Here is a 20992-nt window from a genome sequence, read left to right on the forward strand (position 1 = left end):
ATTTTCAGTGACTTCACATATTGAATTTAAAAGAATTGCTCAACCAATCATACAGGTTTGAAACAACATCAGAGTGAATAAACAATGACAGAATTTTCACAATCCTTTGAAGTATTTCACAGACTGAACACAAACGCAGCCGTGTGAGCGAGCAGGTGATGGGAGGTTGCCTACTATCTCCCAAACAGTCTATTTCAGGGTCATATCTCTCAATACTCTGCAGGTATGTCCCCTTTGAGTATGAATATCCACCTGCTACATAGATACATCCATTTATTACAGCAGCTCCACACTCCATTCTTCTATCCTTCATCACAGACATCTGTCTCCATTCATCCAGCTCTGGGCTGTAGCAGTCTATGATGGTGGTCTGACCGCCAACCAGAGTTTATTGTTTAATGAGACGGAGCAAAGGCCATACTCTGAAAGTATAAGGAAAAAGTTTGATTCAGCTTTACAAATCACTAAAGGAAAAGTTTATTAAAAAATGTACGTTTCTTTATTTATTTACTCAACCTCATGTCGTTACAACCACCTCTTTGTTTCACATTTTTACCAAAAAACAAAAAGGAGATGTTAGGCCAAATGTCCGAGCTACTCTTTTCCATGCAACGAAAGTGGATGGTGACTTACATGTCTACTGACAAAAATGCACAATTAAAGTGCCATAAATATAGTTTGTATAACTGATGCGTTATATTCCAAGTCTTCTGAAGCCATATGACAGTTTTGTGAAACAGACCGAATTCTAATTCTGATAATCTTCTCCACTTTGACTCTCAAATCTTATTTGTGCTTGTTGGGGGGGGGAACTAACCACATTATAGCGACCACGAGGAGGTTACCCCATGTGACTCTACCCTCCCTAGCAACCGGGCCAATTTGGTTGCTTAGGAGACCTGGCTGGAGTCACTCAGCACGCCCTGGGATTTGAACTAGTGAACTCCAGGTGTGGTAGCTAGCGTCTTTTACCACTGAGCTACCCAGGCCCCCCTGTGCTTGTTTTTTCAATCAAACAATGCCAACTATGGATTTGTTGCACCAGGTTTGACGACACTACCAGTGGCACTGGTTTTGGCGTGTCACATAACTGATCGTGACACAGAGGACTAAGATTTGATAGCTCAGACAGAGGGGAAGATTATCATATGGGCTATTTTTATGGTGCTTTTTTGCTGTTTTAGGACCTTGCCACAGTTGGCAGCATAAATCACCATGTACTTTCCTTGAATGGAGATAAGCAACTCAGACATTCTGCCTAATATCTCACGTTTAGGGTGAACTAATCCTTTAAATAGGACTGATAAATCTTTTTTAAACAGTGAGCAAGGTAACCTTGTTGAAGATTTTTTAAATCCCTATGGAGAAAATAAATGAAGGGAAAAGATTTCCAGACACAAGGCTGCTAAAAAAGACTTAAGATTTGTAAAAACACCAACAGCTGTAATGCAAATAAATCAAATTCAGAGTTTCTCATACCTTGTACCATCTCTGCCACAGGAAACCATGCCTTTTTCAAAGAGTCATAGAATTCTGTTTCTCGTGTTGGAGCACCTCCTGTGTATCCACCTAAGACATATAGAACCCCACCCCATGTTTTCCCGACATTGCAGATGGAAAGACAAGTTGGTCAAATGAGTTTTAAGTGTCGTAACAAAATGGACTTGGTAATTATTCCATGGTTTTTGTAAAAAGAACCATGGTATTACCATAACATATCACCTACCATGGAAACCCTCAAAGCAATGGCATTTTTTTAACACTACACTGAAATTCTTTTTTTTTTTTTTTTTTTTTGTTGTGTGGTGAAGCAAATATAGTAGAAACAATTAAGTACTTTCTACACTGAATAAGTGTGAACTTGAAAATAGTAAGTAAATTCTACATTTGTACTCAATTCAAACATGTAAAAATTAATGCTCTAGCTTTTAAGTAAATATTATTTATCATTGTTTTTTATCTTTACAATGCATTACCTTTTATCAGCCCTGAAGAAAAAACCTTGTCATATTTATTTGCTAATTTGAGTAAATTTCACAGGGGAATAAAATAAGTAAATTTGACTTAACTTTTGGAAGCTGGCGTTCCCAGCATGCACTGGGATTGAATAAATAAGGAGCTTGCATAGTTGCACTGTTTGCACATTTATTTACACCGTTTTTATTGTTGATTTTGTTGTTACGTTTGGTATCTTCTTGTTTTGTGACGTCTGAAGTTCATTTTCTACCTAAAATTACCCGTTCATGATCAAAAACATTGTTGATTGTTACTGTCATCGTGTTTTGTGCACCAATTGATGAGGTCTGTGTGCGCAGCTCTGGATCTTGTTTCTATCGCCATTAAAACAAGGTAATAATGTCTAATAGACTACATAGCATGCAAAAAGATTCCCAGTGGAAAGCGTTCACATGTCATGTGCTATGTGATTAAACGTGTTTACAAGGAGAGCTGAAAATTTGAAATGTTCTTATTAAATGTTCATTTAAATTTTACTGAGTTTTAAGTACTATGTACAGTACATCAGATATGAAAGTGAAGGTTACTGTATTAACTGAGCTCTTAACACTTTAATCAATATTATGTCATGAAGTTAAGTACATTTAACAAAATTGTATAACATTAAAATGTACTTTTCAGCATACTCTGTGGTTACTACAATTATAAAATTACACTTGCACCATGGTGCGTGTCCAAAATACAATGCCCTGATGTTTTTTTCTGTACCGTTATGTAGTCCTATGCAATTGTGATTTATTATAATTTTTTTTTGAAAGTCAATTATAATGGTACTATTTTACATTTCTACAGATAAACACAATAAAGCCAGAACTCAGTGCTGTCAATACCAAAATTAATTGTTTAGATTTTACAATAAAATTTCAAATGGAAAACTTCCTCAATGGAAAAATGTGATTGGCTGTGAAATAAAGATATTCACAACAAAACTGAATGGAGTAAATTTGATTAGAGAGACTAGGGCTAGTTGTCACAATTTTGTGCAAAAATTTTTTTTAGAGTACTGTAGATTTATTTTTAAAAGTTTTGAACATTTCTATGAAAAAAGATTTAACATAGACTTTTTGTGTCAACATGCTAAACAATTTTTTTTAGCCTACTTTTAAGATTTATGCATTTCAATTTCATAACAAAATTCTATCAAAATGAGTTGTGTAATCTTTAACAAAATTAAATTAATAAAACTTACATTTATTCAAGTTGTAATAATAATAACGTTTTGTTAAAGATTACGCAATTCAATGGAATTTTGTTTTTAATTAAAATGCATAAATAAATGCATAAATAAAAAGATTATATGGGGTAATTTGTTACAATGGGAACTTGCCATTTAATTGTGTATTATAGGCTTTTCAGCAAATTGTAATCAGTAAAACAATTATGAAGCACAAAACAACACAATGAAACATCATAAATGGTTATATACAAAAATATCAAACCATTTGGCCAACATTAATTGTAATTAATAAATAAAATCGGACTCAACCTGATATATTTATGAAAAATATCCTTGTCCTAAGAACAAAGTTCAACCTTTATGTTACAATCTGTCACGGTTCCAGTGAGTTCGTCGGTTTGTTCTGTTTGTTTTGTTATTTCTCTCCCTCATGTGTCTCAGGTGCTGCCGGCATACATGATCAGTGTTTCTGTGGGAACACTGATTGTTCCCAGGGGAATGCTGATCATGCCACTAATTAGCGTGCTAACAGCACCTGGTTCTCCGCTGATTCACTGCCTACTTAATCCCTTCGTTGTGTCAGTATCTTGGCTAGATTGTTGTTTGGTGTGAAGTAACTTACCTCATTCTCTCTGCCTAGTTGGTCCTGTCTCGGTTATCTGTTTGGTTGTCCGTCTCTTCCCGCATGTCGGGAGTGTGGTTACCTTCAAATTTGCTGTACGCTTATTCTCTGCGCTCACGACTTTTCAACGGAGGATTCCTCGTCTCTGCCCGTGTGTCGGAAGTGTTGTTACCTTCCAGTCTTCTGTGCGCTTGTTCTCTGCACCCACAACTCTTCACGGAGGATTCTTCATGGACCTGCTCACTGCATGGCCATGGCACACACGCATCAACGAACACCTATCTCCTGCTTACTGCAGCCGGTGCCGGGTTCTCCACTCTTCGCCAGCCCAGTTGAAGTTACAATTTATTGTTAATAAATCCTTTGAACTGTTCCTCTGCTCTTGGGTCTCTTTTTCTCACTTTCTGACAGAACAATCTAGCCAGTATGGACCCAGCGGAGGAATCTATTCTTTGCTCTGCCCTGTCTCAGCAGGGAACTTTACTGGGATGTCAGCAGGATCAAATCTCCGCATCTAACCGGGCTCTGGAGATGATGGTGTCACAGCTCGCTGAGCTCACCTCTGTCGTTCAACAGCTCCGCCAACCTCCCGATGCTGGTCTCACTCAGGTAGCGCCCTCACCGGCTCCGGCGGTTCCCCATGTTTCTGGATGCTCAGAGGCTCGTATCCATCCTCCAACCCTGTTCTCAGGTGAGGCGGGATCCTGCAGCACTTTCATTTCACAATGTTCCTTGTTCTTCATGTTGCAGCCCTCTGCTTTCCTGTCTGAGACAATGAAGGTGGCTTGCGTTATCACACTCCTTGTTGCACTCCATTTCACGCCTTCTCCACGGAGCTCTGCCGAGTGTTCAATCGCTCGGCTCACGGTTGGGAGGCAGCGAGGGTCTTAACCGGACTGTCTCAGGGAGATCGGCAAGTCATAGATTATGCTGTCGAGTTCCGCACCCTGGCTGCACAAGAGTGGATCATTCGCATTGGTGGATCACACCATGTGGGACCGGTTTCTACATAGGCTTTCTGACGACATACAGGACAAAATCTATCCCTTGGATCTGCCTCCACGCTTCGATGATTTGGTGGACCTGGCCATCCAAGTGGATCAGTGTCTGGCCCTATGCCGTCGCCACTCTCCACCTACCTGGGTGGCAGGCCATCCTACCCAGTCCACAGTTTTGGCCAGGTAACTGGAATCACGGCCTGCCACAGAGCCCATGCAGGTTGGGAGAACTCAGATGTCTCATAAGGAGAAACAACGATGCCTCATTCAAGGATTATGCTTTCATTGTTCCCGGTCTGGTCAATTCTCCGCTTCCTGTCCAGTAAAAGACACTGCTCGTCAGTAGGCAGGGTATTACTGGCGAGTGCAACACCCTTGGACAAAGCCCTCGGATTATACATACTTCTCCCAGCCCGGCTGCAGTATGGATCAACCAGTCACACAGTCTCCGCATTGGTGGATTCTGGAGCCAAAGGGAACATTATGAACATCGACTTGAACATCGGATGAACCTATCACCACCCACACCCTCCATGGGCAGTGCGCATTAGCGCATAGAGGTGTCTCACGGACAGCGCTGTAGCTTGCAGAATGACGTTCACCCCAGCATGGCATGGCATTTATGTAAGCTACCACTGTCATGTTGTCTGATCGAATCAGAACGTGGTGATTCACTACCTCAGAATGCAAAGCCTTTAAGGCTGAGACAGTTAGTATTTCCAGATGACTGAAGTGCTTGGTGCCGAAGGCTGGGGGCCAGCCACACAGTGCGCCTCAGCCTGCGCTGAATGCATTCGTGATTACCACCTTTTGCCAGAAGACCTGACCCAGCATTATGCGGTTAAAAGGTTGGAGCTGTCCAAGGTGCTAGAGCAGCCAGACAGTGGCAAGCTAATAAGAGCAAGCACGTTCCTCTATTGTGTGAGAAGATTGTTTATGTGAAAATTATCACACAGAATTAACACATGTAATCTCCCAACGAACTCTGGTGAGGAGGGGAAGGAAACGGTGTGTAAATGTGCGTGCATCTCAAGCCGGTGCAACGCGAGCAGACGCAACAATCACTTTCTCTATTGTGTGAGAAGATTGTTTATGTGAAAATCATCACACAGAAATAACACACATGCAATCTCCCAGCGAACTCCGGTGAGTAGGGGAAGTGAAAAGCGTGTAAATGTGCGTGTGTTTCGAGCATGTGCAGCGCCAGCAGATGCAACCAGCACTTTCTCTATTGTGTGATAACATTGTTTATGTGAACACAACACAATGTAACACACTTGTCTACCATCACGGCTTGCCCAGCAGGAATGAGTAACGTAAGAATCTGTGTGTCTTGAATATGAGAGCATTTTGTTTTTTATTTTTTATTTTTTAAAAAACACACAAACACATTTGTCTATCATCCTGGCATACCCAGCGAGGATGAGCAGCATCTCACAGCAAGTGCATTTCTGTTTCTTATGAGAACATTCTCTATTTGAACACAACACAGAAACTATTCGACGGCTCGGCTGTTTTTGGTGGAGCCAGAGCAGCAGGGGTGGGGTTCTCCGCAGGCGCTGATCTGAAATAGAATGGTGAGTCATCAGACTGAGTCACTTGTGACTTTCTGTGACCCGCAGCACCATCTTGAGGCAACCACAAAATTGCGTATCACACCCATGACTCATGTCATGGCACGTATCAGCTTGAGTCGACGGCTGGTTTTCAACCACGGTCCTCTGACTCTAAGGCCAACCCTTAATGATGCGAGTTAACACGCAAGCCGGATCTCCATGAAGAATGGCACTGCCCTTTTGTGATGCAGTCTTTTTTATCGGTGACCGGACTGCAGGACCATTCATCCAGCCGAGATGTGGAGGAGACCACTGTAAACCGAGCTCCTCAACTACCCACGAGGGGATGCAAATCAGCTCTTATCAGTGGCATGCGCACACTCCTCAACCCTCACTTGGGGAATGGACAGTGACATCCTCCATGGACCACTCGCTCATATTTGATGCTGCGAGGAACATGACGTCATACCCATCGTCAGAACCGCCAACGTGATAAGGCCATGCGCGCCAATATAGTGCCGGAGCTCATCATGTGTATGCTGTACTGGCGCGGACACTACATCAGAAGATTGAGGGGATCGCGGGGCTTGCGCCAGCGTGGGATCTTCCTCGATTTTCTTTTTTTTTTTTTTTAATCCCCTTTTCTCCCAATTTGGAATGCCCAATTCCCACTACTTAGTAGGTCCTCATGGTGGCACGGTTACTCACCTCAATCCGGGTGTTGCCTCCGCTTCTGAGACAGTCAATCCACGCATCTTATCACGTGGCTCGTTGTGCAGGACACCGCGGAGGCGCCGCATGTGGAGGCCAATTTGGTTGCTTAGGAGACCTGGCTAGATTCACTCAGCACACCCTGGATTCGAACTCGTAACTCCAGGGGTGGTAGTCAGCGTCAATACTCGCTTAGCTACCCAGGCACCGATCTTCCTCGATTTCATCCAACTCGACCTCACGGCCCCACCGTGCCTCCTTGTGTTAACCCTCGGGATCTAACACAGAGGAGGCAGGTGGGAGGGTACGGGAGGCGGGATTGTCCCTCAGAAGGAGGGCGATACTTGAGCGGAGCGTCTGGAGACTCATGCCCTCGCAGTGAGGGCAGTCTGTCTCTATGAGTTAATTTCTATCCCCTAACCCTACCCTTAAACCTAACCCTTACAGAAACCTTTTTGCATTTTTACATTTTCCAAAAAACATCATTTAGTATGTTTAATAAGCCATTTCCCTCATAGGGACCGCTGGCTGGGCCCCACAAGGTAGGTGATCTCAGGTTTTACTAAATGTCCCCACAATGTAGTATAAACATGTACACACACACACACACACACACACACACAAACATTCAAATTTAAGACTGTTTTGATGTTTTTAAAATCAACATATAAATCCACTGCTAGAGAAAAAAAAGCATTTGTGTATTTGGAATTTTGACTCAAAACCTCAGGTTCTAAGATTTATGCTACACTTTGTGACAACTAGCCCCGGTCTATAAAAACAGGCTTACTTGGCCTGCAATAATCGATTGTCCCAGCTTGTTTTTTTTTTCTGCATTGCATTGAAGTTTATTCTCACCAGTGTGTCTTTTCCACAGACAGTTCAGACATGTGGCCCCTGTCAAGCTCCTATTTTGGTATCGGTATATAGCTGGAGAGACTCACGGCTGCTGTCACCCGCCACCCACGATAATACCAGTATGTGAACCAAGGTGGTGCTTTGCAAGCATCCCAATGCATTTGATTAAATGACAAAAATCTGATCGCTTTTGAGATACATTTGCAATGAGTTACATTTTAAATCTACTGAGATACAATAATATTTTTTTACGTTTCAGTTGGCAGTGTTGAGTCTAATCCTAATAAGGCTTAAACCCGTTGCATAATAAAGGCTGGAGGTGGAACAGTACCAAGGGTAGCCGAACACCAAGAATGAATCCATTCTGGACTCAATAGCATTTGTTTAGAGCTTAACAACAGTGAATTATTGGCATGTAGTTACCATTAAGTCCACAGGGTACTACCATAGAAACAGTGTGAGGGTCATTAGACGCAAGTGTCTTTTCCCGGTTATGAAAGTGATTTTTTAAAAAAAAAAATTTTTTTTTTTTATGAATATTCCAGGTCCAATCTAGCCTAAGTTAAGTTCAATCGGCAGCATTGTGGCATAATTTTGATTACCACAAAAATAAGGTAAACTCGCCCCTCCTTTTCTTAAAAAGAAAAGAAAGAAAAAAAAAATGGAGGACAAATCTAGGTTACGTGAGGAAGTATTTTTGGAGGGTTAAAAGTGACAAATTTGAAGTTTATAATTTTGTAAAACTACTTACATAAATTCTTCTGTTAAAACGTATTTTATCTGAGCTGTAAAGTTATTTAAATCATCATTTACCAGGAGCGTTACGTCATCATGGCAACAAAGTTTAAAAACTGGATAAAACTTTACACAGAAAAGGTTAGTAAGCAATTTAATCACACTGAAATCATGTTAACATGTATATTGTTTACATCTTGTGGCTATACTTTTGAAACGGTGAGCATTTTAACGTTTACGGATTGGCCCATTCACTTCCATTGTAAGTGCCTCACTGTTACCCAGATTTTTACTTTTTTAAATTATTTAATTGTTTTTGATAAAAGAAGGGGCAAATCAAAATAATTTTTGTGGTAATCAACATTATGCCACAAATGCTGTCGATTGAGCTTAACTTGTATTGAACCTGAAAAATTCCTTGAAGTATTTTTTGTATGATATATTCTTTTAGATAAAGTGTTTAAGTGTTGACAATTTGCATCGTGCCATCTCAAGCTAAATCAATAATATATGTTGTGACATAATTATGCATTAAGAATCGTAACAGGGTTGACGGTTTCAGTTTAGTTTGACAGTAGCCTTTAGCTCAAGGTCATAAACTATTATGTGCTGTTAGAGAATTTAATGCTGATATTTGTCCATACAGTTGCAAGAAAAAGTATGTGAACACTTTGGAATTACCTGCATTTTTGAACATAATTGTCTTAAAATCTGGTTTGATATTCATCAAGTTTCAGTAATGAACAGTTACAATCTGTTGGAACAAATAGCACACAAATTATAGTATTGCTCTTGTGCATACTGAATACATCATTCAAACATTCACAGTGTAGGTTGGAAAAAGTATGTGAACCCCTTGGCTAATGACGTCAAGTATTGGCAAACATGGCATCCAGTTAATGAAACAAGATTGGAGGTGTGGGTTAGAGCTACTTTGATTTATAAAAAGCACTCAAACATTTTGAGTTTGCTATTCACAAGAAGTGTCTGCTGATGTGGATCATGCCTCGCAAAAAAAGATCTCAGAAGACCTACGATCAAGAATTGTTGCTTTGCATAAAGCTGGAAAGAGTTACAAAGTTATCTTGAAAAAATTAAACAGGCATTTTGAAGTTTGCCAAACACCACCTTGACATTCCACAACGCTACTGGGAAAATGTTTTGTGGACTGATGAAAGTAAGGTTTAACACGCAGCATTATGTATGGCGTAAAATGGGCATTGCATACCAACATGAAAACATCCCAACAGTGAAGTATGGTGGAGGGAGCATCGTGATTTGGGGCTGCTTTGCTGCTTCGGGCCCTGGTCCACTTTATATCATCAAGGGAAAAATGAATTCCCAAGTTTATCAAGATATCCTACAGGATAATGTCAGGGTGGCTGTGCGCCAGCTGAAGCTCAGTACAAGTTTGGTGATGCAGCAGGACAATGACCCTAAACATAGAAGTAAATCCACTACAGAATGGCTTCCAAAAAAGAAAATCCACATCTTGGAGTGACTCAGTCAGAGCTCAGACCTTATCCCAATAGAGATGCTACGGAATGACCTCAAGAGAGCCGTACACACCAGACATCCTAAGAATATGGCTGAGCTGAAGCAGTTCTGTAAGGAAGAATGGTCCAAAATTCCATGTTGTGCAGTTTAATACGCATCTACCGGAAATGCTTGGTTGAGGTTATTGCTGCCAAAGGAGCCAGTTATTAAATCCTAGGTTCACTTAATTTTTCCACAGCACTGTGAATGTTTAATAAAGACCTGAAAGATAAATATTTGTGTTGTTAGCTTAAGCACATTGTGTTTGTTTATGCTTGTGACTTTGATGAAGATGAAATCATATTTTATGACCAATTAATAAAAATAAAAAAAACAGATAATTCCAAAGGGTTCACATAATTTTTCTTGCCATATAATATATATATATACATACATACACAATGATCAATTCTTGCTTGCTATACAAAATCATAGACAGAGGGTTGACATTTTAAGATTGTCTTCTGCTGACAAACACAAAACTTTATCTAGCAGACGCTAAATGAAAAAGGATGTTTTTTATGGAATATTTTATTAATTTAAAAGAGGTAAAATATGATGGTGTTGATGCTTTACCTAGGGACACAACTTCAAGTCTTTTTAAATATATTGCTAACTAATATTTCAAAATAGAGAGACCAAATTTCAAATGCTAGCTTTCATTTCCATAGATTTTGTTTATCAAAAGCATCACAGCACACTTGCTAATATAGCAAGAAGTTTGAAAAACAAGAAAACCCAATAAAGTGTCCATTACAAAGTAAAAAGTTAATGCATTTTGTTCATGGGTTAAGAAAAAAATGTATTTACACCTTGTAAAATTTGGATGCAGATATTTATTGATTCACATTTGTAACACATTTGTTACACCAATTGTACCCTATTTGTAGAATAATGAAAAAAAAAAAAAAAAAAATACACACACTCGATTGCAAAGCACTGGTAGTTATCTGAGTTTTAATCCAACACATTCACATTTTTGCACTACAAATAAGTGGTTTCAGTAAATAAGTAATAACAAATAAAAACAATTTACTCAATTTTTTTATTGTATTGTAGTGTTATTGTAGGCAAAGTATGAAAGAGCAACAGTAAACAATAAAACTCAGGCAGGTTATAGAGCTTTAGATGCTGGAATGATAAGTGGTTCCCAACAGGATCATTCCCAGATATTCAGACAGTAAGCTGTGCAGCTTCTTTCACCAAGGACTTCATGGCACCAATGTCCCCAAGCAGCGAGGATATTCCCATGCTGTTCCAGTGGTCACCACTGCTGGCAGTAGAGGTACTGAAGGACTCCATTTCCACACCTGCAGAAGCCAAAACTCCTAAAGTGGATAAAAAGAATACAAAAATAAAAGAATCAGTAAAAGAGCTGCAAGCGATTTTGAGAATGTTAGAAAATGTCCCTTACTACCTGACAGATATCACTGAAATAGGCGTAAAATAGCTGTACAAAAATAATCGGACGGTGGGACATTATTGTTTGGCCAACCAGAAGACTTGTGACCAGCAGCTGTGGTATATTTATCAATGTTCTAAAAATCTTCATTTGTGTTCAGCAGAAGAAAGTAAGTCATACACATGTAGGATGACATGAGGGTGAGTAAATGATGAGAATTTTCATTTTTGGGTGAACTATTCCTTTAAGTCTAACTTTACACTCTGGATTTCTCATTTCTTGGAAACACCTTACCTAAAAAGATATGTTTCTATTCTAATACTGTCTGTTTTAACTGAAAATAAATGGCACAGAACAGACAGTAATCTCAGATATTCCCATTAAACAAGTAAAGAAGGCTATCTGTCTAGAACGTGCATCAGTCTTTACCAGTGACCGAGAGCAGGAGTTCAGTGGAGGCAGCAGCCTTGAAGAAGAGCAGGTGTCCAGTGAGAGGAACAGGCTGTCGAAACACACTTCCATTCAGCTCCAGAAGCACTGGAACTCCAGCCTGCATGGAGCCAACAGCCTTATAGCTACTCCCATTCATGAAAACCTCCACCACACAGGCCTCACGCTCATGTGACTGCTTGTGATCTGTCTTCACCTGGTGGTTTGAGACACAAAGACAGATTAGAGTCCAAGAGAGCTGCTTTGAAAATTAACCTTCAGAAATGTTCATAAATATGAAACTTTAGGTGTAAGACATCCTTCAGATTCAAATATTCACAATATATTCATGATTATTTTTCTGCTGATATAAAAGCTGCACTTTTAATTTGGCCATTAAAGGGATAGTTCACCCAAAAATTAAAATTCTCATAATTTACTCACCCTCAAGCCATCTCAGATATGTATGACTTTCTTTCTTCTCCTGAACACAAACAAAGATTTTTAGAAGAATATTTCAGCTCTGTAGGTTCATACATTGCAAGTGAATGGTGACCAGAACTTTCCAGGTCCAAAAAGCACAAAAGACAGCATAAAAAACGCCAATAAGACTCCAGTGGTTAAATCTATATCTTCAGAAGTGATATGATAGGTGTGGGTGAGAAACAGATCAATATTTAAGTCCTTTTTTTTTTTTTTTTTACTATACATTTTCCTTCCTGCTCAGTAGGTGGCGATATGTATAAAGAATGCGAATTGCCAAAAACAAAAAGAAGAAGAATGTTAAAGTGGAGATTTATAGTAAAAAATGTCTTAAATATTGATCGGTTTCTCACACACACCTATCGTATCGCTTCATAAAACATGGATTAAACCACTGGAGTCGTATGGATTACTTTCATGCTGCATTTATGTGCTTTTGGACCTTCAAAGTTCTGGTCACCATGCACTTGTACTGCACGGTCCTACAGAGCTGCTGTTCAGCAGGAGAAAGAAAGTCATACACATCTGGGATGGCATGAAGGTGAGTAAATTGAGAGAATTTTCATTTCTGGATGAACTATCCCTTTAAGCTTCTGAAAGTGTGTCCTTATATTAAGTTCTCAATCCCTCATTGTCCTGTGGCTTACAAACTGTTGGGAATAATGTTTTAAAAATGTTTGATTTACTTATGAGATTAGGCAGAGGAAAACTAGAAACATTTATATTTTCTGTAGAAATTTCCATGATTTTTCCGAAATTAAAATTTTAAAGTTCCCTAATATTTTTAGGTTTTTCATGACCGTGGGAACCCTGTATATTAAATTTGATTTGTTCTTATGTTCATTTAGTGAAAAACAGTGTAGAAAACACGTCTAAATAGATTTTTACTGTATTTTACTTCTTGTATTGAACATTTTGAATTTATTTGGCTACAATGGCCATTTTTTTTATACTATTAAGGTATTTCAGAGCAAATACATAAATATAACGATATATATTGAATATTGCCAAAGGCTGAAAAAATTGAGATATACATTTGTTGTAAGTGGTACAGGGAATTCAGCGACAGTACAGGTATTGAGAGGTTTTGTGAGGTAGTCTTACAGTAATTCCTGTCTCTGCAGCTAGAGGCAGCGCATTCACCAAGTTGGGTTCATATTGAGTATTTTCAGTTAGCAGTCCAACTACAGCTGAAGAGCTCAAAAACCCAGTGGACTTCTTCAAACACTCCCCTGAATAAAAAAAAATATTACCATGCAAACTCAGAAGAAAGAATCAATAACAATAGCATATTGTGCAAAATATAATTCCAAGACAGATGCTCTTTTTCACCACAACATGAAAGATGAAAATTATTTTGGTGTTGCAAGGAAGAAAGTCATACAGTTTTGGAAAGACATGAGGGTGAGTAAAGGATATTTAATTTCCCTACCAAGTGATGTGACCTGGACCTGACTGTAGGGTTGTTTAGAAGCAGTGCAGGCCTTTAACACTCGGCCCATCAACTCTCCCAACCTGATCCACTGATGAGAGTCAGGAGAGAATGTACTGGCCAACACCTGAGCATTCACCTGAAAAAAAAAAAAAAAGGAAAGATTTAAACAACAATTCAAGACAGGTAAAATCATACAGATTAATAAATAAAGGCATGACCAGTGTTTAAGAAATTGGCCCCTTACTCTTTCTTTACTAAAACAGGATCACAAATTAAGGTACTCTCAGTAAAAGTTCTGTTTATGTTTACTGACACCTAGAAGTAGCATCATGCAAAAAAATGATACATTTATTGAGCAACTGAAAGCGTCCAATTACAGGGGATTGAGATATACTGAGTAATATTCGGCTGTTTACGTAGATTAGGTTAGGATAGGATAGTACTTTATTTGAATCAAGGGGGGCTTGGGGCAAAAATGCCACCTAAAATGGCAAAAAAAAAAAAAACAATTCCCTCGTTATGAATGATAATCCCCTAAAATATACAAAATGCCCTTTAAAATCAATTTCAGGGGGCAAATACTGCCCCTTAATAAAAAAAAAACAAATTCTAGCACTGTAAAACATTATTTCAAGACTAAAAAGAACTCACAGCTCCAACTAAAGCTTTGCCACTGGCCATGTCCACAATCTGCATAGCGATATCCTTCCCACATCGAGCCTGTGCTTCTTTAGTGCTCGCTCCCAGATGAGGACAGCTGATGACGTTAGGGTGATTTACAAGAGCCAGATCCTTTGGAGGCTCCTGATCCCACCCAAAAAAAAAAAAAAAGATCGCTTTATAATTTCTCAAGAATGTCTTTGTTATTGTATGTAATGCTATCTATCCACAGGAAGAAGATAGTTCTCAGTCTGGGTTGCTGGCAAGTACTCACCTCCACGAACACATCCAGCCCTGCTCCTCCACACTGACCTGACTCCAGAGCTCGCAGGAGAGCGCCTTCATCGATGATGCCGCCGCGAGCACAGTTCACCACCTTCACACCTCTCTTACACTTCGCAAATGTGGCATCGTTGAGGAGACCTTTGTAGCACACCACCAAATGTTTGATAATACTCTGGGGCAACTTGTCAAAAGAAACCGGTTCTGGTTGGGTGATGTGTACCTGTCGTGGAGGGCATGAGTGGAGTGTGGACTGTGATATAATCACACTGTGGCCACAGTTGCTCCAGAGACATCTGATCCACTCCCCAGCTTGCAGAAACTTCCAGAGGGGTAATGGGGTCATAACCAATGGTCTATTAAGGATGAAAAAACCCACAAACTTACTACAATGCTAACATTCTTCTACAAATCATTACTAGGGGTTCATTTTAAGTTTAAGGATACAACTGTCTTACCTTCATACCAAAGGACTGCATTCTTGTCGCTACCTCTTTGCCGATTCTTCCAAGCCCAACAATTCCAAGAACTTTGCCATACAGCTCCGCACCCATGAACTGTAAAATCATTAGCAAAACACTCATCAAACTCCCACAAATGCCCATGTGATGCTACACATTCTGCGATCACAATCCGTTAGTGATGACTGAGTTAACACAGACAGGGGAAATATGTCTGGAATAGCATACCATAAAACTCACTTCATTCTTGACTCATTTGATTAGTACGGCAGGAATTTATTTTCTGAAACAGTTTAGTGTTTTCTTGCAATAACTTAACAATGGTTTTACTACAGTAGCCATTGTTGAACTATGGCATTTGTAATAAAACCACAGTAACCACAAAATCTACCATAGTTTTACTATAGTAAACCTGCAATAACCATGCAATTTTTTATTTTTCTTTTTTTTTCTTTGTGGCAAGAAAAAAAAACCATGTTACATGTACCACAAATTAACTATGGTGTTACTATAGTAAAATTAAGTGTTTTTTGACAGGATGATTATGATTTTATTACCATAGTTTTGGTTTTCCTGTATTGTTAATATAATGGTTGTTAAAATATGGTTGCGTAGTAAAACTATGGTATATTTTGTGGTAATGATTATATTTCAAATACCAAAGTTCAACAATGATTACTGTAGTAAAAACTATGGTTAACCCTTATAAAAATTAACCATGGTTTACCAACAGTAACCATAGTTTTATCATGGTATTTGTCGTAAAACCATAGTAACCACAATTTACCATGGTTTTACTATAGTAAACCTGCAGTAACCATATTTTATTTTATTTTTATTAATTTTTTTGTGGCAAGAACAATTTTAAAAACCATTTTACATGTACCACAAATTAACTATCATGTTACTATAGTAAAACTAGCCATGTTTTTTTTTAGCAAGATGACTATGATTTTTATTTCTATACTGTAATTTAGATTTTTATTAATACATTTTTACCACGAATATCTTGGTTAAAATATGGTTACTTAACCCTTACGGAAATTAACCATGGTTTAACTACAGTAGCCATTAACCATGGTATTTTTAGTAAAACCCAATAATTTACCATTTTACTGTAGAATGTCACGATTACTACAAAATTACTAAAGTAAAACCATGGTAAATTATTGTTACTTAACAATAATTATTGTAATTATTGAGGGAATACAAAAATATTTCAGAAAATAAATTCCTTCCCTGTCCTCTAAAAGGCTCTGTAGATCGGACTACCAAAAAGAAAATTTTTCCTACAAACCCTTACAAAAAGCTAAACTAGCCACTTGTTATTTTCACATGCAAATGAGCTTTTGATTCACTGCAAATGTTTGCCAGAAGTAGTGGTAGTGGTAGTGGTGAACCTCCGGGAAACCTTTGGCAACAATGGACAATTTGCCGCAAGTTTGCTGCAAAGCTCATTTGCATGTGAAAATTATCAGTGGTGAAATTGCGGCAAGTTTGTATCAAATTTGCCATGAACTCTCAGTTTTCGTAAGGGAAAGTGGAATACCAATAAAATGTCCAAGATGATAACTGGACACCTCTCAATGAATCAAACGAGCAACATGAGTCATGTGACAACAATGTAGCATACTACTACTTGAAATCGTTGCATAATGCATTGTATTGCATACTATTTAAAAAAAAAAAAAAAAAAAAAAAAACAGTATGTAGTATACACTACATAGTATTCAGTTAGTATGCTAGCATTCCATTCTGAACATAATCCATCTGTTATTGTCTGTGCAATGTAACAATCTACTGCCAACATCTACGCGCACACAAAGAAACAATTGTGCATATACTGTACCTTTTTACGATCCCATTTTCCATCCTTCATTGACATGAAAGCTTGAGGAATATGTCTTAAGAAATACAGAAATTCTAATTTAAGAAAGTATTTATTAGGAACAGCACATCAAAATAACAATAAATAGAACATACAGTGCATCCGGAAAGTATTCACAGCACTTCACTTTTTCCACATTTTGTTATGTTACAGCCTTATTCCAAAATGGATTAAATTCATTATTTTCCTCAAAATTCTTTGCAAATTTATTATAAAAAAAAAACAACAAAAAAAAAAATCACATGTACATAAGTATTCACAGCCTTTGCCATGACACTCAAAATTGAGCTCAGGTGCATCCTGTTTCCACTGATCATCCTTGAGATGTTTCTACAACTTGGAGTCCACCTGTGGTAAATTCAGTTGATTGGACATGATTTGGAAAGGCCCACACCTGTCTATATAAGGTCCCACAGTTAACAGTGCATGTCAGAGCACAAACCAAGCCATGAAGTCCAAGGAATTGTCTGTAGACCTCCGAGACAGGATTGTATCGAGGCACAGATCTGGGGAAGGGTACAGAAAAATTTCTGCAGCACTGAAGGTCCCAATGAGCACAGTGGCCTCCATCATCCGTAAATGGAAGAAGTTTGGAACCACCAGGACTCTCCCTAGAGCTGGCCGCCTGGCCAAACTGAGCGATCGGGGGAGAAGGGCCTTGGTCAGGGAGGTGACCAAGAACCCGATGGTCACTCTGACAGAGCTCCAGCGTTCTCTGTGGAGAGAGGAGAACCTTCCAGAAGAACAACCATCTCTGCAGCACTCCGCCAATCAGGCCTGTATGGTAGAGTGGCCAGACGGAAGCCACTCCTCAGTAAAAGGCACATGACAGCCCGCCTGGAGTTTGCCAAGAGGCACCTGAAGGACTCTCAGACCATGAGAAACAAAGATTGAACTCTTTGGCCTGAATGGCAAGCATCATGCCTGGAGGAAACCAGGCACCACTCATCACCTAGCCAATACCATCCCTACAGTGAAGCATGGTGGTGGCAGCATCATGCTGTTGGGATTTTTTTCAGCGGCAGGAACTGGGAGACTAGTCAGGATCGAGGGAAAGATGAATGCAGCAATGTACAGAGACATCCTTGATGAAAACCTGCTCCAGAGCACTCTGGACCTCAGACTGGGGCAAAGGTTCATCTTCCAACAGGACAACGACCCTAAGCACACAGCAAGATAACAAAGGAGTGGCTACGGGACAACTCCGTGAATATCCTTGAGTGGCCCAGCCAGAGCCCAGACTTGAACCCGATTGAACATCTCTGGAGAGATCTGAATATGGCTGTGCACCGACGCTCCCCATCCAACCTGATGGAGCTTGAGAGGTCCTGCAAAGAAGAATGGGAGAAACTGCCCAAAAATAGGTGTGCCAAGCTTGTAGCATCATACTCAAAAAGACTTGAGGCTGTAATTGGTGCCAAAGGTGCTTCAACAAAGTACTGAGCAAAGGCTGTGAATACTTATGTACATGTGATTTTTCTTTTTCGTTTTCGTTTTTTATTTTTAATAAATTTGCATTGTCATCATGGGGTACTGTTTGTAGAATTTTGAGGAAAATAATTAATTTAATCCATTTTGGAATAAGGCTGTAACATAACAAAATGTGGAAAAAACGAAGCGCTGTGAATACTTTCCGGATGCACAGTATATAAATTAGTACATAGGTTTATTTAATCCCAGATGAAAGTTCTATATTAATGATCAGGCCCACACAGAATCTTTCCCTCAAAATCATTGCAGAAAACAGTCTGCAGATTGGGCCAATAAATAAGTAATTTTGCATGTTTATGATATGATTTTTTTATAGTTTACCTTGACAAGCTCATCAAAAGAGCACAGGTGAGTTCAGCAGCACTGATTGTGTTTCCACTCGGAGTGCTAAAAAAAGACAAGCTCAATTAAGACATCTGAGAATTTCAAATGTTCCAGAATTCAAGCAAATAAACATCTTTCAGAAAACTTTGCTTTTTCTTTTCTAGAAATATTTTAAGGATCGAGGCAATATGAGTGCACAAGTTGAACTCTAAAGCAATCTGCCTCATATCTGCCAGAACAGACAGAAAAGAGGTCAGGAGCAAGATTTAACATGCTTCATTACTTCATGACAATGACGCCTCTCTTGGTTGCTGCATCCACATCCACGTTGTCAACTCCTGTTCCGGCCCGTCCAATGATCTTCAAGTTACTGCCAGCGCTGATGACGTCAGCTGTAACTTTGGTTGCTGATCGGACAACTAAACCGTCATAATTCTTGGGAAGAAAGGTTTAAAGACATGTGAACAAAAATGCCATATAAAACAAGGCTCACATTTACAACAGAGTAACTTAATCTCAAAATCTTCTAAGCAAATAGATCAAAGTGACAAATCAGAATGCATTATCATCATGTATTCAGTGCTAGTGATTAACAGAAGTGTTAACCCAGTGTCAGTTCCAAAATCTACCAAAAAACTTGTCAATGGATAGTCAACACTTTCTGTTTTCAAGGTTTTTTCTTTTCAAGTTAATGCAAAATTTGAGTAAATAGCCTTAATTGCATAAAATAAGTGCTTGTTTCACTTTAGAAATGTTTTGTACATCGGATTTACTGTTGGTTCCTGTAGCTCAACTGGCAGAGCATGTTGCTTTGGATAAAAGAGTCTGCCAAATGGATAAATGTAAATGAAAAATATCGGCCACCTTGTTCTGTAATATAGGTCGAGCGATGGTGGATTTTGACAATACCAGTAACTAAGGTGGTGGAACAGGCCGATAACTGATATATTTAAGGGGCCGTTTACAAGACAACGTTTTCAACTAAAAACGGAAAACTTTTTATTCGTTTTGGCTGTTCGTTTACACGACAAAGGTGTTTTGGGGCCTGAAAACGCAAACTTTTGAAAACGGGTTTCAAAGTGCACGTTTTTTTAAAACAATGCCGTTATCGTCTCCGTGTAGACATACAAAAACGCAAATTTGTGAAAACGATGACGTCATGCATACGCGTATTACGTGTTCAGTCTATAGGCATGAACTTCGAGAACTTCGTCCTTACCTCCAGGGCGAACAGACCAACATGAGATCACTAGTTGGAGTCCTTAAAAAGGTGGCGTGCTTTATAGTCCAGGGTCACGTAGTAATAAAGCAACCTCATCGTCCGTCCAGACAAAATTGCTCAATGCTTTCACCATCTTCATAGTTTGTATTCACCGCTCTGTGGAAGAATGCTCATGTGCGCAGGCGCGTAGTGTTTCTTTACAAAGTGACATCGCCAACTACTGGCCTGGCATGCATAATACAGCGTTTTTAGTCATTTTCGCAGATCCGTGTGAACGGGGATCTTTTGACAACGTTGTCGTGTGTACGCGAAACTTTTCAAAAACGCAAAGGAAAAACTTTTCAGTTTTTAGTACATCGTTGTTGTGTAAACGTACCCTAAGTATTCACCAAATTAAGATTTTATAGCCTACAAATCACCAGATAAAGGATTTTGTAATTTTTTTTGCATGCCCTCACTTCGATTTAGAACACTTGATTATCCAAGTAAAAAAAATAAAATAAATAAATATATATATTATATATAAAAAAGTGAATATAAAGCGTGATTATTTCCCCCCAAACCACGCACCACAGTCATGACTAAACCCTCAATCATGCAGTCACATGTGATTAGTTCAGACTCCAGAAAGATTGTGAATGGATCCAATGCCGGCCAACAGTAAGATAAGCCTGCCGGTAGTTTTCAATAAGGGCATGGTTTGGGA

At 39.1% G+C, this 20992-nt stretch overlaps 2 protein-coding genes across 2 annotated transcripts in view; one reads left to right on the forward strand and one right to left on the reverse strand.

The window, feature by feature from the left end:
* The window catches only part of LOC127447628 (C-X-C chemokine receptor type 1-like), a 154227-nt gene that overhangs the window by 57676 nt on the left and 75559 nt on the right, over positions 1 to 20992 (forward strand). The gene's annotated exons all lie outside the window — the stretch shown is intronic.
* LOC127447624 (D-3-phosphoglycerate dehydrogenase-like) overlaps positions 11039 to 20992 on the reverse strand; it is a 12344-nt gene continuing 2390 nt past the window's right edge. The window contains exons 2-12 of the mRNA XM_051709562.1: positions 19348 to 19499; positions 19062 to 19127; positions 17211 to 17265; positions 15359 to 15457; positions 15124 to 15256; positions 14893 to 15041; positions 14610 to 14762; positions 13956 to 14094; positions 13628 to 13755; positions 12041 to 12257; positions 11039 to 11537 (exon numbers count right to left, since the gene is read on the reverse strand). Coding sequence (XP_051565522.1) covers positions 11383 to 11537; positions 12041 to 12257; positions 13628 to 13755; positions 13956 to 14094; positions 14610 to 14762; positions 14893 to 15041; positions 15124 to 15256; positions 15359 to 15457; positions 17211 to 17265; positions 19062 to 19127; positions 19348 to 19499 — 1446 coding nt within the window. The 3' untranslated portion in view covers positions 11039 to 11382. The remainder of the gene's footprint in view (positions 11538 to 12040; positions 12258 to 13627; positions 13756 to 13955; positions 14095 to 14609; positions 14763 to 14892; positions 15042 to 15123; positions 15257 to 15358; positions 15458 to 17210; positions 17266 to 19061; positions 19128 to 19347; positions 19500 to 20992) is intronic.

This window comes from Myxocyprinus asiaticus, chromosome 10 (genome assembly GCF_019703515.2).
Source record: "Myxocyprinus asiaticus isolate MX2 ecotype Aquarium Trade chromosome 10, UBuf_Myxa_2, whole genome shotgun sequence".
Lineage (NCBI taxonomy): Eukaryota > Metazoa > Chordata > Actinopteri > Cypriniformes > Catostomidae > Myxocyprinus > Myxocyprinus asiaticus.